General features: G+C 49.8%; 2 protein-coding genes across 3 annotated transcripts in view; one reads left to right on the top strand and one right to left on the bottom strand.

Moving 5' to 3' along the window:
* Window positions 1–18,428, top strand: part of Numb (NUMB endocytic adaptor protein) — a 59,062-nt gene that overhangs the window by 14,505 nt on the left and 26,129 nt on the right. The gene's annotated exons all lie outside the window — the stretch shown is intronic.
* On the bottom strand, window positions 1,766–16,832 carry LOC143354854 (uncharacterized). Its single transcript, XM_076789231.1, has 7 exons — window positions 16,570–16,832; window positions 15,901–16,119; window positions 15,469–15,741; window positions 15,119–15,323; window positions 11,402–15,034; window positions 10,122–11,254; window positions 1,766–1,786 (listed from the first exon to the last, which is right to left on the bottom strand). Exons 1-7 carry the CDS (start codon window positions 16,615–16,617, stop codon window positions 1,766–1,768), a joined length of 5,532 nt encoding a protein of 1,843 aa, XP_076645346.1. The 5' UTR covers window positions 16,618–16,832.

The raw sequence follows: 18,428 nt of genomic DNA on the forward strand, positions 1-18,428 counted from the left end.
CTTTCAGTGGTAGATGGAGACGATGTCTCAGTAGGTCCCGTTGTCGACTCAGTGCTCGTACTTGTCGATGGGCTTACTGTGCTTTCAGTAGTAGATGGCGACGATGTCTCAGTAGGTCCCGTTGTAGACTCAGTGCTGGTACTAGTTGATGGGGTTTCTGTGCTTTCAGTGGTAGATGGAGACGATGTCTCAGTAGGTCCCGTTGTCGACTCAGTGCTCGTACTTGTCGATGGGCTTACTGTGCTTTCAGTAGTAGATGGCGACGATGTCTCAGTAGGTCCCGTTGTAGACTCAGTGCTCGTACTTGTCGATGGGCTTTCTGTGCTTTCAGTGGTAGATGGAGACGATGTCTCAGTAGGTCCCGTTGTAGACTCAGTGCTGGTACTAGTTGATGGGGTTTCTGTGCTTTCAGTGGTAGATGGAGTCGATGTCTCAGTAGGTCCCGTTGTCGACTCAGTGCTCGTACTTGTCGATGGGCTTACTGTGCTTTCAGTAGTAGATGGCGACGATGTCTCAGTAGGTCCCGTTGTAGACTCAGTGCTGGTACTAGTTGATGGGGTTTCTGTGCTTTCAGTGGTAGATGGAGACGATGTCTCAGTAGGTCCCGTTGTCGACTCAGTGCTCGTACTTGTCGATGGGCTTTCTGTGCTTTCAGTGGTAGATGGAGACGATGTCTCAGTAGGTCCCGTTGTAGACTCAGTGCTGGTACTAGTTGATGGGGTTTCTGTGCTTTCAGTGGTAGATGGAGACGATGTCTCAGTAGGTCCCGTTGTCGACTCAGTGCTCGTACTTGTCGATGGGCTTACTGTGCTTTCAGTAGTAGATGGCGACGATGTCTCAGTAGGTCCCGTTGTAGACTCAGTGCTGGTACTAGTTGATGGGGTTTCTGTGCTTTCAGTGGTAGATGGAGACGATGTCTCAGTAGGTCCCGTTGTCGACTCAGTGCTCGTACTTGTCGATGGGCTTACTGTGCTTTCAGTAGTAGATGGCGACGATGTCTCAGTAGGTCCCGTTGTAGACTCAGTGCTCGTACTTGTCGATGGGCTTTCTGTGCTTTCAGTGGTAGATGGAGACGATGTCTCAGTAGGTCCCGTTGTAGACTCAGTGCTGGTACTAGTTGATGGGGTTTCTGTGCTTTCAGTGGTAGATGGAGTCGATGTCTCAGTAGGTCCCGTTGTCGACTCAGTGCTCGTACTTGTCGATGGGCTTACTGTGCTTTCAGTAGTAGATGGCGACGATGTCTCAGTAGGTCCCGTTGTAGACTCAGTGCTGGTACTAGTTGATGGGGTTTCTGTGCTTTCAGTGGTAGATGGAGACGATGTCTCAGTAGGTCCCGTTGTCGACTCAGTGCTCGTACTTGTCGATGGGCTTACTGTGCTTTCAGTAGTAGATGGCGACGATGTCTCAGTAGGTCCCGTTGTAGACTCAGTGCTGGTACTTGTCAATGGGGTTTCTGTGCTTTCAGTGGTAGATGGAGACGATGTCTCAGTAGGTCCCGTTGTAGACTCAGTGCTGGTACTTGTCGATGGGGTTTCTGTGCTTTCTGTGGTAGATGGAGACGATGTCTCAGTAGGTCCCGTTGTAGACTCAGTGCTGGTACTTGTCGATGGGCTTTCTGTGCTTTCAGTGGTAGATGGAGACGATGTCTCAGTAGGTCCCGTTGTAGACTCAGTGCTGGTACTAGTTGATGGGGTTTCTGTGCTTTCAGTGGTAGATGGAGACGATGTCTCAGTAGGTCCCGTTGTAGACTCAGTGCTGGTACTTGTCAATGAGGTTTCTGTGCTTTCTGTGGTAGATGGAGACGATGTCTCAGTAGGTCCCGTTGTAGACTCAGTGCTGGTACTAGTTGATGGGGTTTCTGTGCTTTCAGTGGTAGATGGAGACGATGTCTCAGTAGGTCCCGTTGTCGACTCAGTGCTCGTACTTGTCGATGGGCTTTCTGTGCTTTCAGTGGTAGATGGAGACGATGTCTCAGTAGGTCCCGTTGTAGACTCAGTGCTGGTACTAGTCAATGGGGTTTCTGTGCTTTCAGTGGTAGATGGAGACGATGTCTCAGTAGGTCCCGTTGTCGACTCAGTGCTCGTACTTGTCGATGGGCTTTCTGTGCTTTCAGTGGTAGATGGAGACGATGTCTCAGTAGGTCCCGTTGTAGACTCAGTGCTGGTACTAGTTGATGGGGTTTCTGTGCTTTCAGTGGTAGATGGAGACGATGTCTCAGTAGGTCCCGTTGTAGACTCAGTGCTGGTACTAGTTGATGGGGTTTCTGTGCTTTCAGTGGTAGATGGAGACGATGTCTCAGTAGGTCCCGTTGTCGACTCAGTGCTCGTACTTGTCGATGGGCTTACTGTGCTTTCAGTAGTAGATGGCGACGATGTCTCAGTAGGTCCCGTTGTAGACTCAGTGCTCGTACTTGTCGATGGGCTTTCTGTGCTTTCAGTGGTAGATGGAGACGATGTCTCAGTAGGTCCCGTTGTAGACTCAGTGCTGGTACTAGTTGATGGGGTTTCTGTGCTTTCAGTGGTAGATGGAGTCGATGTCTCAGTAGGTCCCGTTGTCGACTCAGTGCTCGTACTTGTCGATGGGCTTACTGTGCTTTCAGTAGTAGATGGCGACGATGTCTCAGTAGGTCCCGTTGTAGACTCAGTGCTGGTACTAGTTGATGGGGTTTCTGTGCTTTCAGTGGTAGATGGAGACGATGTCTCAGTAGGTCCCGTTGTCGACTCAGTGCTCGTACTTGTCGATGGGCTTACTGTGCTTTCAGTAGTAGATGGCGACGATGTCTCAGTAGGTCCCGTTGTAGACTCAGTGCTCGTACTTGTCGATGGGCTTTCTGTGCTTTCAGTGGTAGATGGAGACGATGTCTCAGTAGGTCCCGTTGTAGACTCAGTGCTGGTACTAGTTGATGGGGTTTCTGTGCTTTCAGTGGTAGATGGAGACGATGTCTCAGTAGGTCCCGTTGTCGACTCAGTGCTCGTACTTGTCGATGGGCTTACTGTGCTTTCAGTAGTAGATGGCGACGATGTCTCAGTAGGTCCCGTTGTAGACTCAGTGCTGGTACTAGTTGATGGGGTTTCTGTGCTTTCAGTGGTAGATGGAGACGATGTCTCAGTAGGTCCCGTTGTAGACTCAGTGCTGGTACTAGTTGATGGGGTTTCTGTGCTTTCAGTGGTAGATGGAGACGATGTCTCAGTAGGTCCCGTTGTCGACTCAGTGCTCGTACTTGTCGATGGGCTTTCTGTGCTTTCAGTGGTAGATGGAGACGATGTCTCAGTAGGTCCCGTTGTAGACTCAGTGCTGGTACTAGTTGATGGGGTTTCTGTGCTTTCAGTGGTAGATGGAGACGATGTCTCAGTAGGTCCCGTTGTAGACTCAGTGCTGGTACTAGTCAATGGGGTTTCTGTGCTTTCAGTGGTAGATGGAGACGATGTCTCAGTAGGTCCCGTTGTAGACTCAGTGCTGGTACTAGTTGATGGGGTCTCTGTGCTTTCAGTGGTAGATGGAGACGATGTCTCAGTAGGTCCCGTTGTCGACTCAGTGCTCGTACTTGTCGATGGGCTTTCTGTGCTTTCAGTGGTAGATGGAGACGATGTCTCAGTAGGTCCCGTTGTAGACTCAGTGCTGGTACTAGTTGATGGGGTTTCTGTGCTTTCAGTGGTAGATGGAGACGATGTCTCAGTAGGTCCCGTTGTCGACTCAGTGCTCGTACTTGTCGATGGGCTTTCTGTGCTTTCAGTGGTAGATGGAGACGATGTCTCAGTAGGCCCCGTTGTAGACTCAGTGCTGGTACTAGTTGATGGGGTTTCTGTGCTTTCTGTGGTAGATGGAGACGATGTCTCAGTAGGTCCCGTTGTAGACTCAGTGCTGGTACTAGTTGATGGGGTTTCTGTGCTTTCAGTGGTAGATGGAGACGATGTCTCAGTAGGTCCCGTTGTCGACTCAGTGCTCGTACTTGTCGATGGGCTTTCTGTGCTTTCAGTGGTAGATGGAGACGATGTCTCAGTAGGTCCCGTTGTAGACTCAGTGCTGGTACTTGTCGATGGGGTTTCTGTGCTTTCTGTGGTAGATGGAGACGATGTCTCAGTAGGTCCCGTTGTAGACTCAGTGCTGGTACTTGTCGATGGGCTTTCTGTGCTTTCAGTGGTAGATGGAGACGATGTCTCAGTAGGTCCCGTTGTAGACTCAGTGCTGGTACTAGTTGATGGGGTTTCTGTGCTTTCAGTGGTAGATGGAGACGATGTCTCAGTAGGTCCCGTTGTAGACTCAGTGCTGGTACTTGTCGATGGGCTTTCTGTGCTTTCAGTGGTAGATGGAGACGATGTCTCAGTAGGTCCCGTTGTAGACTCAGTGCTGGTACTAGTTGATGGGGTTTCTGTGCTTTCAGTGGTAGATGGAGACGATGTCTCAGTAGGTCCCGTTGTAGACTCAGTGCTGGTACTAGTTGATGGGGTTTCTGTGCTTTCAGTGGTAGATGGAGACGATGTCTCAGTAGGTCCCGTTGTCGACTCAGTGCTCGTACTTGTCGATGGGCTTTCTGTGCTTTCAGTGGTAGATGGAGACGATGTCTCAGTAGGTCCCGTTGTAGACTCAGTGCTGGTACTAGTTGATGGGGTTTCTGTGCTTTCAGTGGTAGATGGAGACGATGTCTCAGTAGGTCCCGTTGTAGACTCAGTGCTGGTACTAGTCAATGGGGTTTCTGTGCTTTCAGTGGTAGATGGAGACGATGTCTCAGTAGGTCCCGTTGTAGACTCAGTGCTGGTACTAGTTGATGGGGTCTCTGTGCTTTCAGTGGTAGATGGAGACGATGTCTCAGTAGGTCCCGTTGTCGACTCAGTGCTCGTACTTGTCGATGGGCTTTCTGTGCTTTCAGTGGTAGATGGAGACGATGTCTCAGTAGGTCCCGTTGTAGACTCAGTGCTGGTACTAGTTGATGGGGTTTCTGTGCTTTCAGTGGTAGATGGAGACGATGTCTCAGTAGGTCCCGTTGTCGACTCAGTGCTCGTACTTGTCGATGGGCTTTCTGTGCTTTCAGTGGTAGATGGAGACGATGTCTCAGTAGGCCCCGTTGTAGACTCAGTGCTGGTACTAGTTGATGGGGTTTCTGTGCTTTCTGTGGTAGATGGAGACGATGTCTCAGTAGGTCCCGTTGTAGACTCAGTGCTGGTACTAGTTGATGGGGTTTCTGTGCTTTCAGTGGTAGATGGAGACGATGTCTCAGTAGGTCCCGTTGTCGACTCAGTGCTCGTACTTGTCGATGGGCTTTCTGTGCTTTCAGTGGTAGATGGAGACGATGTCTCAGTAGGTCCCGTTGTAGACTCAGTGCTGGTACTTGTCGATGGGGTTTCTGTGCTTTCTGTGGTAGATGGAGACGATGTCTCAGTAGGTCCCGTTGTAGACTCAGTGCTGGTACTTGTCGATGGGCTTTCTGTGCTTTCAGTGGTAGATGGAGACGATGTCTCAGTAGGTCCCGTTGTAGACTCAGTGCTGGTACTAGTTGATGGGGTTTCTGTGCTTTCAGTGGTAGATGGAGACGATGTCTCAGTAGGTCCCGTTGTAGACTCAGTGCTGGTACTTGTCAATGGGGTTTCTGTGCTTTCTGTGGTAGATGGAGACGATGTCTCAGTAGGTCCCGTTGTAGACTCAGTGCTGGTACTAGTTGATGGGGTTTCTGTGCTTTCAGTGGTAGATGGAGACGATGTCTCAGTAGGTCCCGTTGTCGACTCAGTGCTCGTACTTGTCGATGGGCTTTCTGTGCTTTCAGTGGTAGATGGAGACGATGTCTCAGTAGGTCCCGTTGTAGACTCAGTGCTGGTACTAGTCAATGGGGTTTCTGTGCTTTCAGTGGTAGATGGAGACGATGTCTCAGTAGGTCCCGTTGTCGACTCAGTGCTCGTACTTGTCGATGGGCTTTCTGTGCTTTCAGTGGTAGATGGAGACGATGTCTCAGTAGGCCCCGTTGTAGACTCAGTGCTGGTACTAGTTGATGGGGTTTCTGTGCTTTCTGTGGTAGATGGAGACGATGTCTCAGTAGGTCCCGTTGTAGACTCAGTGCTGGTACTAGTTGATGGGGTTTCTGTGCTTTCAGTGGTAGATGGAGACGATGTCTCAGTAGGTCCCGTTGTCGACTCAGTGCTCGTACTTGTCGATGGGCTTTCTGTGCTTTCAGTGGTAGATGGAGACGATGTCTCAGTAGGTCCCGTTGTAGACTCAGTGCTGGTACTTGTCGATGGGGTTTCTGTGCTTTCTGTGGTAGATGGAGACGATGTCTCAGTAGGTCCCGTTGTAGACTCAGTGCTGGTACTTGTCGATGGGCTTTCTGTGCTTTCAGTGGTAGATGGAGACGATGTCTCAGTAGGTCCCGTTGTAGACTCAGTGCTGGTACTAGTTGATGGGCTTTCTGTGCTTTCAGTGGTAGATGGAGACGATGTCTCAGTAGGTCCCGTTGTAGACTCAGTGCTGGTACTTGTCAATGGGGTTTCTGTGCTTTCTGTGGTAGATGGAGACGATGTCTCAGTAGGTCCCGTTGTAGACTCAGTGCTGGTACTTGTCGATGGGCTTTCTGTGCTTTCAGTGGTAGATGGAGACGATGTCTCAGTAGGTCCCGTTGTAGACTCAGTGCTGGTACTAGTTGATGGGGTTTCTGTGCTTTCAGTGGTAGATGGAGACGATGTCTCAGTAGGTCCCGTTGTAGACTCAGTGCTGGTACTTGTCAATGGGGTTTCTGTGCTTTCTGTGGTAGATGGAGACGATGTCTCAGTAGGTCCCGTTGTAGACTCAGTGCTGGTACTAGTTGATGGGGTTTCTGTGCTTTCAGTGGTAGATGGAGACGATGTCTCAGTAGGTCCCGTTGTCGACTCAGTGCTCGTACTTGTCGATGGGCTTTCTGTGCTTTCAGTGGTAGATGGAGACGATGTCTCAGTAGGTCCCGTTGTAGACTCAGTGCTGGTACTAGTCAATGGGGTTTCTGTGCTTTCAGTGGTAGATGGAGACGATGTCTCAGTAGGTCCCGTTGTCGACTCAGTGCTCGTACTTGTCGATGGGCTTTCTGTGCTTTCAGTGGTAGATGGTGACGATGTCTCAGTAGGTCCCGTTGTAGACTCAGTGCTGGTACTAGTTGATGGGGTTTCTGTGCTTTCAGTGGTAGATGGAGACGATGTCTCAGTAGGTCCCGTTGTAGACTCAGTGCTGGTACTAGTTGATGGGGTTTCTGTGCTTTCAGTGGTAGATGGAGACGATGTCTCAGTAGGTCCCGTTGTCGACTCAGTGCTCGTACTTGTCGATGGGCTTTCTGTGCTTTCAGTGGTGGATGGAGACGATGTCTCAGTAGGTCCCGTTGTAGACTCAGGGCTGGTACTAGTTGATGGGGTTTCTGTGCTTTCAGTGGTAGATGGAGACGATGTCTCAGTAGGTCCCGTTGTCGACTCAGTGCTCGTACTTGTCGATGGGCTTTCTGTGCTTTCAGTGGTAGATGGAGACGATGTCTCAGTAGGTCCCGTTGTAGACTCAGTGCTGGTACTAGTTGATGGGGTTTCTGTGCTTTCAGTGGTAGATGGAGACGATGTCTCAGTAGGTCCCGTTGTAGACTCAGTGCTGGTACTAGTTGATGGGGTTTCTGTGCTTTCAGTGGTAGATGGAGACGATGTCTCAGTAGGTCCCGTTGTAGACTCAGTGCTGGTACTAGTTGATGGGGTTTCTGTGCTTTCAGTGGTAGATGGAGACGATGTCTCAGTAGGTCCCGTTGTCGACTCAGTGCTCGTACTTGTCGATGGGCTTTCTGTGCTTTCAGTGGTAGATGGAGACGATGTCTCAGTAGGTCCCGTTGTCGACTCAGTGCTCGTACTTGTCGATGGGCTTTCTGTGCTTTCAGTGGTAGATGGAGACGATGTCTCAGTAGGTCCCGTTGTAGACTCAGTGCTGGTACTAGTTGATGGGGTTTCTGTGCTTTCAGTGGTAGATGGAGACGATGTCTCAGTAGGTCCCGTTGTCGACTCAGTGCTCGTACTTGTCGATGGGCTTTCTGTGCTTTCAGTGGTAGATGGTGACGATGTCTCAGTAGGTCCCGTTGTAGACTCAGTGCTGGTACTAGTTGATGGGGTTTCTGTGCTTTCAGTGGTAGATGGAGACGATGTCTCAGTAGGTCCCGTTGTCGACTCAGTGCTCGTACTTGTCGATGGGCTTTCTGTGCTTTCAGTGGTAGATGGAGACGATGTCTCAGTAGGTCCCGTTGTAGACTCAGTGCTCGTACTTGTCGATGGGCTTACTGTGCTTTCAGTAGTAGATGGCGACGATGTCTCAGTAGGTCCCGTTGTAGACTCAGTGCTGGTACTTGTCAATGGGGTTTCTGTGCTTTCTGTGGTAGATGGAGACGATGTCTCAGTAGGTCCCGTTGTAGACTCAGTGCTGGTACTAGTTGATGGGGTTTCTGTGCTTTCAGTGGTAGCTGGAGACGATGTCTCAGTAGGTCCCGTTGTCGACTCAGTGCTCGTACTTGTCGATGGGCTTTCTGTGCTTTCAGTGGTAGATGGTGACGATGTCTCAGTAGGTCCCGTTGTAGACTCAGTGCTGGTACTAGTCAATGGGGTTTCGGTGCTTTCAGTGGTAGATGGAGACGATGTCTCAGTAGGTCCCGTTGTCGACTCAGTGCTCGTACTTGTCGATGGGATTACTGTGCTTTCAGTAGTAGATGGCGACGATGTCTCAGTAGGTCCCGTTGTAGACTCAGTGCTGGTACTTGTCAATGGGGTTTCTGTGCTTTCTGTGGTAGATGGAGACGATGTCACAGTAGGTCCCGTTGTAGACTCAGTGCTGGTACTTGTCAATGGAGTTTCTGTGCTTTCAGTGGTAGATGGAGACGATGTCACAGTAGGTCCCGTTGTAGACTCAGTGCTCGTACTTGTCGATGGGATTACTGTGCTTTCAGTAGTAGATGGCGACGATGTCTCAGTAGGTCCCGTTGTAGACTCAGTGCTGGTACTTGTCAATGGGGTTTCTGTGCTTTCTGTGGTAGATGGAGACGATGTCTCAGTAGGTCCCGTTGTAGACTCAGTGCTGGTACTAGTCAATGGGGTTTCTGTGCTTTCAGTGGTAGATGGAGACGATGTCACAGTAGGTCCCGTTGTAGACTCAGTGCTCGTACTTGTCGATGGGCTTACTGTGCTTTCAGTAGTAGATGGAGACGATGTCTCAGTAGGTCCCGTTGTAGACTCAGTGCTGGTACTTGTCAATGGCGTTTCTGTGCTTTCAGTGGTAGATGGAGACGATGTCTCAGTAGGTCCCGTTGTCGACTCAGTGCTCGTACTTGTCGATGGGCTTACTGTGCTTTCAGTAGTAGATGGAGACGATGTCTCAGTAGGTCCCGTTGTAGACTCAGTGCTGGTACTTGTCAATGGCGTTTCTGTGCTTTCAGTGGTAGATGGAGACGATGTCTCAGTAGGTCCCGTTGTAGACTCAGTGCTCGTACTTGTCGATGGGCTTACTGTGCTTTCAGTAGTAGATGGCGACGATGTCTCAGTAGGTCCCGTTGTAGACTCAGTGCTGGTACTAGTTGATGGGGTTTCTGTGCTTTCAGTGGTAGATGGAGACGATGTCTCAGTAGGTCCCGTTGTAGACTCAGTGCTGGTACTAGTTGATGGGGTTTCTGTGCTTTCAGTGGTAGATGGAGACGATGTCTCAGTAGGTCCCGTTGTCGACTCAGTGCTCGTACTTGTCGATGGGCTTACTGTGCTTTCAGTAGTAGATAGCGACGATGTCTCAGTAGGTCCCGTTGTCGACTCAGTGCTCGTACTTGTCGATGGGCTTTCTGTGCTATCGGTGGTAGATGGCGACGATGTCTCAGTAGGTCCCGTTGTCGACTCAGTGCTCGTACTAGTCGATGGGCTTACTGTGCTTTCAGTGGTAGATGGAGACGATGTCTCACTAGGTCCCGTTGTCGACTCAGTGCTCGTACTTGTCGATGGGCTTTCTGTGCTATCGGTGGTAGATGGCGACGATGTCTCAGTAGGTCCCGTTGTCGACTCAGTGCTCGTACTTGTCGATGGGCTTTCTGTGCTTTCAGTGGTAGATGGTGACGATGTCTCAGTAGGTCCCGTTGTCGACTCAGTGCTGGTACTTGTCGATGGGCTTACTGTGCTTTCAGTAGTAGATGGCGACGATGTCTCAGTAGGTCCCGTTGTAGACTCAGTGCTGGAACTTGTCAATGGGGTTTCTGTGCTTTCAGTGGTAGATGGGGACGATGTCTCAGTAGGTCCCGTTGTCGACTCAGTGCTCGTACTTGTCGATGGGCTTTCTGTGCTTTCAGTGGTAGATGGGGACGATGTCTCAGTAGGTCCCGTTGTCGACTCAGTGCTCGTACTTGTCGATGGGCTTACTGTGCTTTCAGTAGTAGATGGCGACGATGTCTCAGTAGGTCCCGTTGTCGACTCAGTGCTCGTACTTGTCGATGGGCTTTCTGTGCTTTCAGTGGTAGATGGCGACGATGTCTCAGTAGGTCCCGTTGTCGATTCAGTGCTCGTACTAGTCGATGGGCTTTCTGTGCTTGCAGTGGTAGATGGGGACGATGTCTCAGTAGGTCCCGTTGTCGACTCAGTGCTCGTACTTGTCGATGGGCTTACTGTGCTTTCAGTGGTAGATGGCGACGATGTCTCAGTAGGTCCCGTTGTCGACTCAGTGCTCGTACTTGTCGATGGGCTTTCTGTGCTATCGGTGGTAGATGGCGACGATGTCTCAGTAGGTCCCGTTGTCGACTCAGTGCTCGTACTTGTCGATGGGCTTTCTGTGCTATCGGTGGTAGATGGCGACGATGTCTCAGTAGGTCCCGTTGTCGATTCAGTGCTCGTACTAGTCGATGGGCTTTCTGTGCTTGCAGTGGTAGATGGGGACGATGTCTCAGTAGGTCCCGTTGTCGACTCAGTGCTCGTACTTGTCGATGGGCTTTCTTTGCTATCGGTGGTAGATGGCGACGATGTCTCAGTAGGTCCCGTTGTCGACTCAGTGCTCGTACTAGTCGATGGGCTTACTGTGCTTTCAGTGGTAGATGGAGACGATGTCTCACTAGGTCCCGTTGTCGACTCAGTGCTCGTACTTGTCGATGGGCTTTCTGTACTATCGGTGGTAGATGGCGACGATGTCTCAGTAGGTCCCGTTGTCGACTCAGTGCTCGTACTTGTCGATGGGCTTTCTGTGCTTTCAGTAGTAGATGGCGACGATGTCTCAGTAGGTCCCGTTGTAGACTCAGTGCTGGAACTTGTCAATGGGGTTTCTGTGCTTTCAGTGGTAGATGGGGACGATGTCTCAGTAGGTCCCGTTGTCGACTCAGTGCTCGTACTTGTCGATGGGCTTTCTGTGCTTTCAGTAGTAGATGGCGACGATGTCTCAGTAGGTCCCGTTGTAGACTCAGTGCTGGAACTTGTCAATGGGGTTTCTGTGCTTTCAGTGGTAGATGGGGACGATGTCTCAGTAGGTCCCGTTGTCGACTCAGTGCTCGTACTTGTCGATGGGCTTTCTGTGCTTTCAGTGGTAGATGGGGACGATGTCTCAGTAGGTCCCGTTGTCGACTCAGTGCTCGTACTTGTCGATGGGCTTACTGTGCTTTCAGTAGTAGATGGCGACGATGTCTCAGTAGGTCCCGTTGTCGACTCAGTGCTCGTACTTGTCGATGGGCTTTCTGTGCTTTCAGTGGTAGATGGCGACGATGTCTCAGTAGGTCCCGTTGTCGATTCAGTGCTCGTACTAGTCGATGGGCTTTCTGTGCTTGCAGTGGTAGATGGGGACGATGTCTCAGTAGGTCCCGTTGTCGACTCAGTGCTCGTACTTGTCGATGGGCTTTCTGTGCTATCGGTGGTAGATGGCGACGATGTCTCAGTAGGTCCCGTTGTCGACTCAGTGCTCGTACTTGTCGATGGGCTTTCTGTGCTTTCAGTGGTAGATGGGGACGATGTCTCAGTAGGTCCCGTTGTCGACTCAGTGCTCGTACTTGTCGATGGGCTTTCTGTGCTATCGGTGGTAGATGGCGACGATGTCTCAGTAGGTCCCGTTGTCGACTCAGTGCTCGTACTTGTCGATGGGCTTTCTGTGCTTGCAGTGGTAGATGGGGACGATGTCTCAGTAGGTCCCGTTGTCGACTCAGTGCTCGTACTTGTCGATGGGCTTTCTGTGCTATCGGTGGTAGATGGCGACGATGTCTCAGTAGGTCCCGTTGTCGACTCAGTGCTCGTACTTGTCGATGGGCTTTCTGTGCTTTCAGTGGTAGATGGGGACGATGTCTCAGTAGGTCCCGTTGTCGACTCAGTGCTCGTACTTGTCGATGGGCTTTCTGTGCTATCGGTGGTAGATGGCGACGATGTCTCAGTAGGTCCCGTTGTCGATTCAGTGCTCGTACTAGTCGATAGGCTTTCTGTGCTTTCAGTGGTAGATGGGGACGATGTCTCAGTAGGTCCCGTTGTCGACTCAGTGCTCGTACTTGTCGATGGGCTTTCTGTGCTATCGGTGGTAGATGGCGACGATGTCTCAGTAGGTCCCGTTGTCGAGTCAGTGCTCGTACTAGTCGATGGGCTTACTGTGCTTTCAGTGGTAGATGGAGACGATGTCTCAGTAGGTCCCGTTGTCGACTCAGTGCTCGTACTTGTCGATGGGCTTTCTGTGCTATCGGTGGTAGATGGCGACGATGTCTCAGTAGGTCCCGTTGTCGACTCAGTGCTCGTACTTGTCGATGGGCTTTCTGTGCTTTCAGTGGTAGATGGGGACGATGTCTCAGTAGGTCCCGTTGTCGACTCAGTGCTCGTACTTGTCGATGGGCTTTCTGTGCTATCGGTGGTAGATGGCGACGATGTCTCAGTAGGTCCCGTTGTCGACTCAGTGCTCGTACTTGTCGATGGGCTTTCTGTGCTTTCAGTGGTAGATGGAGACGATGTCTCAGTAGGTGCCGTTGTCGACTCAGTGCTCGTACTTGTCGATGGGCTTTCTGTGCTTTCAGTGGTAGATGGAGACGATGTCTCAGTAGGTCCCGTTGTCGACTCAGTGCTCGTACTAGTCGATGGGCTTACTGTGCTTTCCGTGGTAGATGGCGACGATGTCTCAGTAGGTCCCGTTGTCGACTCAGTGCTCGTACTTGTCGATGGGCTTTCTGTGCTATCGGTGGTAGATGGCGACGATGTCTCAGTAGGTCCCGTTGTCGACTCAGTGCTCGTACTTGTCGATGGGCTTTCTGTGCTTTCAGTGGTAGATGGAGACGATGTCTCAGTAGGTCCCGTTGTCGACTCAGTGCTCGTACTTGTCGATGGGCTTTCTGTGCTATCGGTGGTAGATGGCGACGATGTCTCAGTAGGTCCCGTTGTCGACTCAGTGCTCGTACTAGTCGATGGGCTTACTGTACTTTCAGTGGTAGATGGCGACGATGTCTCAGTAGGTCCCGTTGTCGACTCAGTGCTCGTACTAGTCGATGGGCTTTCTGTGCTTTCAGTGGTAGATGGGGACGATGTCTCAGTAGGTCCCGTTGTCGACTCAGTGCTCGTACTTGTCGATGGGCTTTCTGTGCTATCGGTGGTAGATGGCGACGATGTCTCAGTAGGTCCCGTTGTCGACTCAGTGCTCGTACTTGTCGATGGGCTTTCTGTGCTATCGGTGGTAGATGGCGACGATGTCTCAGTAGGTCCCGTTGTCGACTCAGTGCTCGTACTTGTCGATGGGCTTTCTGTGCTTTCAGTGGTAGATGGAGACGATGTCTCAGTAGGTCCCGTTGTCGACTCAGTGCTCGTACTTGTCGATGGGCTTTCTGTGCTATCGGTGGTAGATTGCGACGATGTCTCAGTAGGTCCCGTTGTCGACTCAGTGCTCGTACTAGTCGATGGGCTTACTGTACTTTCAGTGGTAGATGGCGACGATGTCTCAGTAGGTCCCGTTGTCGACTCAGTGCTCGTACTAGTCGATGGGCTTTCTGTGCTTTCGGTGGTAGATGGGGACGATGTCTCAGTAGGTCCCGTTGTCGACTCAGTGCTCGTACTTGTCGATGGGCTTTCTGTGCTATCGGTGGTAGATGGCGACGATGTCTCAGTAGGTCCCGTTGTCGAGTCAGTGCTCGTACTAGGCGATGGGCTTACTGTGCTTTCAGTGGTAGATGGGGACGATGTCTCAGTAGGTCCCGTTGTCGACTCAGTGCTCGTACTTGTCGATGGGCTTTCTGTGCTATCGGTGGTAGATGGCGACGATGTCTCAGTAGGTCCCGTTGTCGACTCAGTGCTCGTACTAGTCGATGGGCTTACTGTACTTTCAGTGGTAGATGGCGACGATGTCTCAGTAGGTCCCGTTGTCGACTCAGTGCTCGTACTTGTCGATGGGCTTTCTGTGCTATCGGTGGTAGATGGCGACGATGTCTCAGTAGGTCCCGTTGTCGACTCAGTGCTCGTACTTGTCGATGGGCTTTCTGTGCTTTCAGTGGTAGATGGAGACGATGTCTCAGTAGGTGCCGTTGTCGACTCAGTGCTCGTACTGGTCGATGTACTTTCCGTACATTCCGTACTGGGTGATAAGGATGTCTCCGTAAGCCCCGTTGTTGTCTCAGTGTTGGCACTAGTCGATGTGCTTTCTGTGGTTTCAGTGGTAGAAGGCGACGGTGTTTCAGTCGGCCTTGTAGATGGTTGAGTGCTTGGACTTGTCGTTGGGTCGTCTGTGCTTTGAGTGGGGGATGGGGACGATGTGTCTGTGGGATCCAAGGATGTTTGGGTACTAGGACTCGTTGTCGGGTCCTCTGTACAGTCGGTGTTAGGTGTGGACGATGGGTCAGTTGTTCCTGTTGAGATCTGAGTGCTGGGACTTGTCGTTGAGCTTTCCGTACTTTCAGTGGTGGATGGGTCTTCTGTGTTTTCAGTGGTAGATGTTGTCGATGTGTCAGTGGGTCCTATAGACGGCTGAGTGTTGGGACTTGTAGACGTCTCCTCTGTGCATTCTGTGGTTGATTGTGCTGTTGACGACGTTGGTGGGTCAGTTGTGGTAGTTGGTTCTTTTGTGGGATCTTCTGTTGTTGTAGTTGTGGTCGGTTTTGTTCCTGTAGAAATTGTAATCGTAGTGTATTTTTTTGGCTGGCCATATTGTGTTGATTGTAAGACGATTATTCATCAGTTCTACATACCTGGGTTGTGTATGCACTCCATGATACAAGTTTCAACAGCTCTGAGTATTTGGGCTACCAGTTTTAAAAAGTCCGGTAATAATTTGATACAAGAGCATTGTGCCAGTGAAGATTTTCCTTCTATTAACAATTGTACTAGGTCTCTAATGTCTTTTACCACAATGTTCACTTCTTCTCTTTGGAGTCGCGTGACTTCTTGCAGAACCTGTAGGCGATTATAGAATTTATCGAATGTCGTTTTAATATCAAAAGTAATTTGTTGTCGGGAGACATCGTTGAAAAGCATATTTGCGCATGTTGTATATATGTTCCTTAAAATTGTTTTATTTTTCTGTCGATGGTACACTTACTTTTGCCAAACATATGGGAATTTCAAATATATTTTTCTCGGTGCATTTGGCTGCTTGTATGTTTATGTCCTGAAGTTTGTCCAAAAATTCGTCAGTTCGTTGTGTAATATTGTCGAATATTTCAGCTGTCGTATTTAGTTCTCCATTGACACAGTTGATAACTTTGTCGATGATTACTAATGCAGCTTGTCTAATTTTGTCTATTTCGGCAAGACATTCACTAATATCTACACCACGTGCTCTCCTTTTCCAGTTGTAGACTTTCAAGTTCACCTAAAAGTAATGTAACATATCTAACGTTTATTTTGAGCAGTGCTTTTCACAAAGATCTTCTGGTATGATGCATGGTGTAATATCTGTTGCCTCCTTTAGGAATGTGATTATTTCAAATACGGTTGAAGGCTAAGTGATAGAATGTTCGGTGTATCTTACCACTTCCAGTACGCCGTTGACTTTTGCAACGGCATCTTCGTTCAAGCGAGCGCCAATCTTTTTCACATCTTCATAGTGGAAGGCGGCCAGACTGTCACTTTCGCGTACCATATCCTTTAGGCTTTCAACGACGTATTTAATTTGGCCGGCCATACCAAATCTTTCTGAAATGCCTCCTCCTTCATCGTAGTCTGTATTCGTTACAGGAATAACGTTGCCCTACAGTGCAAAATAGAGAACTAGGTTGTCAAATAGAAAATTGTGTAAACTCTAATCAGTAATCAGCTCCTAAGCAGTAGGTACATCACGATGGCATGGTCAGTGAAAATTCAAGGTCAATTGCAAGATCTAGATTCATGCTACTCGACAGAATGTTTCTCGACACTGGAGTCATTTAACCGCGTTACTTTTAGGAACGGAAAGACAAGCGAATAGGGTGGTCTCTAAATTTTGACGTCGCTTCCTATTTCGAAAGAAAATGGTAGTATCAACGTCCGGTTTGCGGCTCGAAATTGGTCGAACGAGGACCGAATTCGAGGAAGCGTCACTGTCCATTCGGCGATGATTATCCCGCACTGCTCCGACTTTGAACGGTTCGATCGAATCCCAGAATCGTCCCGTGGTTGATCGCAGCACTAATCGGAACGATAGAAGTATGATCCCACTTACACTAGCAGCGGCAACGAAGAAACAAAGGACGAGGGTTGCCCTCGCCATCTTTGGCCCCGTACTCGTCGCTCACCGGGAAAAGACACAGGTGCCGATAAGACCGCATTCACATTTATATACGGACAGAAATCACGAGAAAAAAAATACTGATTCGACTGCTCCGCCGAGGAGTTTTGGTTATTCAAATATACGCGTAATTTTCTACACCTGTGTCAATGTACAGTCGCGGCTAATTAATGCTGCGAACGCTGGCGGCGCGTTCATCATTAACATGTTATCAGTGGATTTGTTTCGATTCTGCTCCGGTGTGCGCTGATAATTTTCAGAGCACGTAGCCTGTAGAGTTTTTCTCGCACGCGCGTATCCTTCCGCCCGACTTCGCCGAGCGGAATGCATAAATGTACGCTTTGAACGTTTTAAATGTTACTAAACGTTACTAAACGTTTTCAGTTTTTCGGGTTGTTCTGCGGATTTCTTCGGTGCGATCGCGCCGACAAAATTTGTTGCTCCTCGCTTTGTATCGCGCAATCTCCCGAACAAACACTATCAAACATGTTTTGGCCGACGTCGTTTACTGCCTAGCGCGCTGATTAAAACGTCATGCTGTTTGCTCAGAGTTTTTACGTTCACAGCGGTTGAGCCTCAATGAAGTTGCACGTTGCGAATGACTTGACAACTAGCCAATTGCGACATCGCCGTTTGTTGACTTTCGCTTCCGTTAGCGTTGCAGGGTGCTTTCTTAACTAATCGTAGGGATGAAAATGTAACGCTTTTATGTTGCACGCATAGCACGTAAACACAGAACGCGAACAGCTTCGCTATTTCGGCAAGGTTCGTTGTATCGGCGATATTTGTGTAGCAGTTAATCGAACGTTATAGATGGAACGGTATCTCGGGAAAAAGTTTAATTAAGATCGTTGAATATTCAATCGCTGCTAATTATAGTCGACGGAAAAGTCTGCTGGCCTCCTTTTCTAAAAACACTTTTTTCCCCTCGCAATCATCGTCGTGTCGTCGTGTCGTTTTTCGTTTTGCGAAAAGATTCATGCAAACAGGTTGTTGAATTTTTTCGGGCGAGATCGTTCGGCGACGCATCGATCGAGAACAGTTGCGAGAATCGATCTAATTGCAAGACGGACAATCGACGTCGTGTTAAATATTCAATGACCGTCGAGCAGGAGTCGTTGAATGTTCGCCGTTGCGAGGGGTGAGCGCACGAGCGCGCGCGCGCGCGCGCCCCTGTGTGCGTGCGCGCACCAGCGTACAGACACGTACGATTTCACCCCAATAAAACTTTCCCATAGAAACGGTGCACGGGGTGTCGTGGGAACCGCATCGACCGATATAAAGCGAGCACCATACGCATTTTTATGGGGCGTGTAGACGTCCGAGCGGCTCGGAGATTCCTCCGTGAAACGTTGCGAGCTCGTTAGAAATTACTCGAGACCGGTGATTAGAACATTTGACGAGAATTATTCGGCTTGCTCTCACCTGTACAAGCTCATTGTTAGTAACAGTGTTTATCGGATTTAACTTGATTTATGAGGAAAAGGGTCAATATTTGGGACGGCCTATTAATACGGAACGTGTCTGATAACGTACACACGGGAATTTGTTTATTTAATGTTGTTGCTTTATCAACGACGTACGTGACAGGCACTAGGCGGCGAAGACCGGGTCAAATTGGTCCGTATCCGTTGGCGAAACCTTATCTTTACGTTCGCGTTTTAGATTCGCGTCACGCGACGTAGGCATCCGCGTGCGTGAACCTTGTTTATTCAGCCTCCGAGCTAATATTTAAAAGCTTTGCGGATGCCGGTGACGTTCAATCTAACGAACCGTTCCTTTTGTGTACGCCG

This window comes from Halictus rubicundus, chromosome 6 (assembly GCF_050948215.1).
Source record: "Halictus rubicundus isolate RS-2024b chromosome 6, iyHalRubi1_principal, whole genome shotgun sequence".
NCBI lineage: Eukaryota > Metazoa > Arthropoda > Insecta > Hymenoptera > Halictidae > Halictus > Halictus rubicundus.